The sequence below is a fragment of the Poecilia latipinna genome, unplaced genomic scaffold (genome assembly GCF_001443285.1).
Source record: "Poecilia latipinna isolate Pla-1442-1.1 unplaced genomic scaffold, P_latipinna-1.0 Scaffold2084, whole genome shotgun sequence".
NCBI classification, from domain to species: Eukaryota; Metazoa; Chordata; class Actinopteri; order Cyprinodontiformes; family Poeciliidae; genus Poecilia; species Poecilia latipinna.
Genome location: NW_015114700.1, coordinates 54,587 through 61,856, shown reverse-complemented (window position 1 = coordinate 61,856; position 7,270 = coordinate 54,587). Strand labels below are relative to the sequence as shown.

The 7,270-nt window shown below is 44.3% G+C and overlaps 1 protein-coding gene across 1 annotated transcript in view; it reads left to right on the top strand.

Annotated features, from left to right (window-relative positions):
- LOC106936136 (netrin receptor UNC5D-like) overlaps nucleotides 1-7,270 on the top strand; it is a 60,144-nt gene that overhangs the window by 48,027 nt on the left and 4,847 nt on the right. The window contains exons 8-9 of the mRNA XM_015016963.1: nucleotides 2,853-3,017; nucleotides 6,423-6,601. Coding sequence (XP_014872449.1) covers nucleotides 2,853-3,017; nucleotides 6,423-6,601 — 344 coding nt within the window. The remainder of the gene's footprint in view (nucleotides 1-2,852; nucleotides 3,018-6,422; nucleotides 6,602-7,270) is intronic.

Below are 7,270 nucleotides of genomic sequence, written 5' to 3'. Positions count from 1 at the left end.
TGTCCCTCTAAAATCTTTCAGAAAATCGCAAAGGTGTATTGAATTGTATCGTTTGCTGAATATCACAATATATATCATATCATGAGCAGAATATCGCGTATCGTATTGTGAGATTATTGTATCACTACAGCCCTAGTCAAGATGCCATGCAACTGTTAAAGTGTATGATGATCTGATTATTTAATCATGTACATTGATATTTTTTAATTAACAAATAAAACACAAGAACGAAAGAGCACACAGAGCATGCACATCGCTCTTTGGTTGTTTTTGTTCAAGGTGGCAGCTGTAATGGTAGTCTGCCATGGTGTCAGACTACCTGGCTTCATGTAGCGGGAGAGAAGGTGAGAACAGTCACGGTGAGTGCCATGTGGTTGGTTACTTCTTGCTTGTTGCTCCTTGGTCAGTGTTCATAGTTGAGTGTCAGGACATTGCCTCAATTGCTATGTTTAATGGTGCAGACAGTGGTGGTTTCTGACATGAGCAACGTGGACCAATACCCCAGGCGCTATCTTTTTTAGGAATGGCACGAGACTGCAGCAGATCATGGCACAGAGATGGAAGCAAAGCAGAACAAAGAGTTTGTTCTGCTTTTAATATTGATTAATTTTATTAAGTATTTAATATCTAGGTGTTTTTATGGGAATATGCATCTTTCCGATCAATTTGAGAAGTAATTTTGATCATATTTCACATTTTATCGTGTCATGTAGCGCGGGGCGCTGGTCTTGGTCTTGACTTGGTCTCGACTTCCCTCGGTCTTGGTCTTGACTTGGTCTCGGGTTAGGTGGTCTTGACCACAACTCTGCAAGTAGCCCACCAACGAGGCGTCTGTGTCACTCCGGAGGCAAACGGCTCATCTGCACGTTGTTTTCGCCGCGCTCCTCACTCGTGAGTCAAACAGTGTGAGCAGCTCTCACTTTTCCATCAGTGAAGTCGGGAGATTCCAGTGAACTCTAAACCTGTGAGCCGTTCTCTGGGCCTCTGCAGCACAGTAACACGCTCTGGTCCCTCCGTGGTCACACTCCTGTCCTCCAGGGCCGGCATCCTGCAACCTTCACATGGGTCCTTTGTCCTATAATGTGGAATTAAATGTCTAAACTGCCTCACTAGCATGGAGTCACGCTCTATGGAGCGCTGATAATGAGCTGGTATTGAAGCCAGGTGTGCTGAGGCACAGAGAGACTCTAACTGTTGCAGGAGACCGTCCCTGTCAGGACTCTAGGTTGAGAGAGCTGGACTACGTTATGTCCGCTACATAAATCCTACGTATGCTGTTTGTTCTACTGTGTGGTGCTGTTCCCTTGGTTTCAATAGTTTGATATTATTAGGGAAGAAACGATTAATCAGATGAACTGCGATGAATCCATTTTTTAAACAAAAAAAAGGGAAGGGAGTCTGCACTTGATTGATTCATTTGTTTAGGTTTTTATTCATATTATTTTGTATTTTCTGCCTATTTTGTGTTTTTATTAGTTTTTGCCAAAATTAATCTGATCTTTTGTTATATCATTTATTTGCTTGTTTCATAATTGGGTACTGTATTATGTTTATATGGTGTAAAGCACTTTGAACTGACTCGTTGATAAAACGTTCTATGCTAATAAACTTGACTTGCTAAATGTCCTGACAGCTCACACACATCCTGTATGAAGAAACGTAACATCCTCCATCCACCCTGCATCTTGGAATGGAACAAGCCCAAAAGAATCGCGATGAAACGTCATTGGTTGAAGCTCTGGGTGTTTTTGGTCAGAAAGCTTGTTTTGCTCCTCAATGGGGGTTGACCCACAACCACAGCTTTAGCTCGTCAACAAAGAGGGCACAGCATTCTGACTCGTTTCATTCTTCCTGTTCTTTCAAATAGTTTGTGTTTCTAATGTCAGACTCGTCTTTCTATTTCCCTCCTGCAGAGAGCGTGAACACAAGAGGTGATTAATCGCGTTCGGTTTGCCCGCAGGAGCATTAAGATGCGAACCGAGGTAGAAGGAGCGCGATCTGTTGAATGCTCTGTTGTACTTTTTGTTGCAGCTCAGATACTCCCCCTCTTCTCCCTGTATGTTTCTGTTGCTTTAAGATCTGAAGACAGAGTGAATCACCCGCCACCTTATTTACGGACGCCCGGGAAACGTCAGGCGCACCGAGCGAGCCGCTTTACGTGGAGCAGGTGCAGAATAACGGTCGTCGTAGATCAAGCCGGCTTTTTAGTGTCAGGCAGCGTCCCAGGTTTCCACGCCTGCAGCCGTTCTTCCTGATCTGCTGCTGCATTATCAGCTGCAGAGCTGCAGCAGGCCGCATGGATCCTGGTGCTCACAAAGGTCGTCACCTTCAGCGTCTAGGTGTGACTGAGATCAACATGATTGACATGTTTTTTTTATTCATCCTACCAAGTCTGGTTAGCCGTGATACTACGCTGTTTATTGTTGGGGTTTTATGTGATAAATCAGCACATAACAGTGAAAAGGAGGGAAACTGATGCTTGGTTTTCAATTTTTTCAACAAAAACAAAAAAAAAAATCAAAAGTGTGTGGTAGGCCTTTGTGAACACTAAAAACCCGTCAAACTAAAAACATCAAAGAGTCTAAATTTTAAAAAAATAGGCCCAAAATCCAATTTTTCAAGTCCAACATATTCCAGTTAAAATGTTCACTGGATGTCCAGAACTGCTGGGCCTTTCTCCTTCTGAAGCTCTCTGTTTTTCCAAATCATGAAAACCACTTCCTGTGTGTGTCTTCAGTCATTTCCTCACAATAGGATGTCAGACGCTGGGTGGGCGGAGCTTCTCGTGAAACAGACCTGTTGTTTCTTTTCGAGCTGATGACGATAATGTTCCCTCCGCTTTTGTTTCTCAGGAATTCTCCTTCCCTCAAGTGTGGTGCAGCAACCAGCAGCCCCTGCACTGTGCCTTCCAGCTGGAGAGATACAGCCCCGCCGCCACCCAGCTCTCCTGCAAAATCAGCGTGCGACAGGTCAAAGGTCACGAGCAGATCCTGCAGGTCTACACGGCCGTGGCCGAGGTGAGGCAGTGCCGCTTCCCCGCTCTACCTTTGTGTAACCTTCCAGGAGAATGAGGTGGTGGAGGTGAGAGAAGGGAGGGGGGGCAGCTCTCCTGAGCATGCTCTGTGTGTATTAATAGAGCGACCTGGACGCTCCCGCCTTCCTCTCTCCGCAGATTTATGTGGAGCCTCCGCTGTTCTCCCCACCGTACACACAGGGTAACTGTGTGTTTTGTAACCTTTATTTGCCCAGGGAGACGTGTGTTCCTGCAAATAGCCTTCTGTGCATTCACACACGCTCGCACACACACCACCGTCAGCGGCTGAGCAGCTCCAGTGGAGCGGTGAGGAGCTGCGCCTCCTCACTCAAGAGCACCTTGACGGCGGTCGGGCTGTCGAGGCCCGTCCTCCCTCCAGGCCGCACGCCGCCGTAATAAAACGCAAACCCATACACAGGAGAAATGTTATTTACAATTACTGTTTACACTTGGATTTAATTCCTCCCCGGTGATTAGCCGAGCTCCGTAAAAGCAGCGGTTTACAGGCGCCGCGTCGAGACTTCCCGGTTCTCATTCACCTCAGTCCAAGAACCTTCACCCCGTTACAACGAGAGAGAAAAAAACACAAACGGACGTGTGTTTTTGTCCACCGCTCTTATGCAAATATTAGAAAGTTTGGTGCATGAAGATCAACAGCTGGAGGGAGTAATTATCCAGTCAGGTCCAATTAAAGCCAACTGGAAGCAGAGGACGCCTTGAGTGTGCATAATTAATAGAGCTCCAGTCATGAAAACATGGTGACTGGCTTTTAGTCCCTCGATGTGAGGAATGCAACGTAGTTTACCCACAAGAACTGCTCAACATGTCAATACCTCCCACTGCCAGCAGGGGGAGACATTTTAGTAACCAGGTGGAACCACTTTAACCACAACAAATACGTATAAAAGTTTCAGCATGTTGTGACAGAACCGGAGCCAATGTAGGTAGAAGAAAGAAACTCAGAAATGTTGAGATTCATCTCAGAAAAGTCTTCCAGAACACCGCTGTCAGCAGCGTAAGCACTGCAGCTTCATGCATATCTTTGGTTTTATTTTCTGCACACTTGATGTTTTAAAACATCTTTAATTGGAATTTTCTACTTTTCTTCTCCCCTTATGAATGTTCTGTTGAATATTTAGACATTTTAAAGTACTTCTCCAAGGCCCAGTCTGTAGGGGAAACACTGAACCCAACATCCGGATGTCTAAAGAAATAATATTTGTATTAATTCCTCTTTATTTGTAGGTTATAATCTAGTCTAAGCAACTCAAAGTTCTAAACAATGTCCAGTCATTTGCCCACTGATGGTGGTGAGCTACATTGTAGCTACAGTCTGACAGAAGCAGGGTTGCCATGCCACCAGCCCTCCGGCCACCATAAAACAAAAACAAGACAACAATCATATAAAGTGTAACATAGCTTTTATTGACACTTTGTAATGGTCAAGGTTCCAAATATGTTTCAAATCTAGTTTCTGAGACTGAGCAGAGAGCCTGTCCTGGCTCTGGGAGGGAACCTGTCCGTTCGCTGAACTTCCAGCAGCTGAGTGACGTTCCACTGTCGCCGGCGAGGCACCAACGTCTCTGACAGCGTCGCCTTCCCGCCGCCGGCCTGACTGGAGCGGCCGCTTGCTGCGACCGTAACGACTCCTCCGCCTGTCAGTATCTCCGGTGGCGCACATCAACACATCCCAGGTCCGTCGCATCCATCCACATTAATCTCACCGCAGGCCGAGTCAGGAGGACATTCCAACAAAGCAGCAACAAAGAAACAGGCCTAACACAGGATCCGCCTGGCTTCCAGCCACTTCCAGCTCATGATTTATACATTTCACAGCAAGAAAAAGTTGGGTTTTCTCGTGGAAAAGAAGAAGTCAAACTGCTTTCTAGAGTTGCTGGCAAGTCAGCAATGCAGTCTTGTTGTTCTAGTTGGAGAGTTTCCTCCTCCTCCTCTTTCTTCTTCTTCTTCCCCCTAGAGGTTACATTTAAGAAGAAAACAAAATGCTACCATCTGTTTGTCTCATGTGACCGTGTTTCTGCAAACTAGATGTTCCTGCTAAATGTTTCATAGCCATGAAGTTCTGGTTTACTTTCAACCAGCGGCTTACACCGAGAGAAAGCCGTTCATCTGGGAATTCAGCTGACTCCCACTTCCTTTACAGAGTTTTTTTTTTTTTTTTTTTTTCCACGCTGTTCATTTTAGGCTTTTAATGTTTTATTTCAACTGGTATTGTTTTTAAAGTGGAACACTTAAACAACATCCACCTCACAAGAATTTTAGAAACAACAATTGGGTCTGTAAATGCTGGGAAAGTTTAGATTAACAGCGGACCCCCAACGTCTCCCCTCAAAAAAATGACTCTCTATTTAAGAGTTCAAACATCAAATCTACTTTAATATCAACACACAGAGTGGAGCTGCCACAGCGGATGATGTCTTCAGTCTTCTGCTGTGTTAAGTAGCGTTGCACCCAGGAAGTTCAACTTTCATTTCAGTTCAGCTGCATTTCCTATTGAATATTTTAGAGAAATCCTTGAATAGGCAAATTTTCCATGAATAATTTGGAGTGAAGTTGCAAAGAAAAACCTGCAAATAGGTGAATCCTGAATCCTGAACCCTGAAAAGCTGAGGGTTCACTGCACTGAACAAAAGCCCCTTTAACATGACAACTTAATAAATGTAATATATTTACTTTTAAACTTTATTTGATTACTTGTTACTTGTAAGCAATTATATCAAGTTTTTTTTTTTTTTATGTTGGATCACCTGTTTTCATTTTTCAGAAAAATGTTTTGTATTTCCTGATTCAACAAAATATGTAGAAAATTGTCTGCAAATTGTCCGTACTATTTCAATCATTAGTTTTCTGACTCATCTCTTACTATGACCTGCTGTCCTCACAGCTCCCTGTGAGCTGCACTGTGTGGACATCAAGACAGCAGGTCAAGCCAAATTGTATGGTGTGTGGTGAAAAACACAGATTAAATGAATGAGTTGTGACTTTCTGATCTGAACTGCAATGTTTGGAAAACGATCAAAACAGCATAACGAATCCAGAATCGCATAGATAAATGTGATTTGTGGAAAATCCAATCTTAAACTGATTTTTCTACTTCAGTCTCCTATTTCAAGTTTAAACAAGCCTTTTAAAGTTCTTCAATTTAATTTGGGTAAAACTTGAGATGTACCAGTTTCAGACACCCCAGTAAATCGTACTTGGTTTCCCCCATCTTTGTTGTGCTGGTTCATGGCCGGCATGGAGGCTCTTTAAAACATTAAACATGCTGCGAAAATGATCTCAGCCCTGCTGTTCCTCTCTGAAATGCTTACAGCAGCTGCAGCCATTCATATCTGATGGTTGTCTTTTTCTTGTATGATCTCTCCGCCAGGGTGAGAAAGAGCCGGTTCCATTTTTTATGCAGACAGACTGCACAGTCACGTCCCAAACGGGGCCCAAGGCCTTCAAAATCCCACTGTCCATCCGCCAGAGGATCTGCGCCACCTTTGACACTGCCAACGCCAAGGGCAAGGACTGGCAACTCTTAGCGCAGAAACTCCACCTAGACCGGTGAGTTCTACACCGCTCCGTAACGTACCGTGTTCGGGGATCAAATGGTCAAATCAGAGCAGGTACACAGTGTACCGAACACAGGTCGTTCAACCTTTTCACACTCGACTGGCTTATCACAAACCTCTGGGTGTTTTATGGAGATTTTGTTTTATGGGGCACGTAGTCTCATGTGGTGTTTTGGCCTAAACCATTGCCTTGTATCTCGCTTATAGAAGGATAACTCCTTCTACCAGGAGTTGTCTCCTGGTAGAAGGTGAGTCTGTGCTGTCTCAGGTCTTCTTCAGTCTCCAACTGGTTTTCCTTCCAGGACTGCCTTGTCTCAACTGGCCAACTTGCCTGTCCCTCCTGAAAGGACAGCATGATGATTGATTGATTTGGTCATCAGACTTATGGTCCACATACACATCACCATGGTGATGAAGAGGTGATTTGGGTCAGCTTTAGCCTTCCTTGAGCTGGGGGAGCTCTATCAGACTTCTGATTATGAGTATAGATTTATATGTAGTGATAAAAAAATGTCCATTCTGGCCCAACCTTAGATTACTTTCCAGATAACTGTTCTCCTTAAGGTTTTCTTTCAGTACCAACACAGTCATCTCATTTGTTTTCTAGTAATTGTTCTATCACAATGTGCATTGATGGTGAGGAGAACTTGAGGTAACTGCT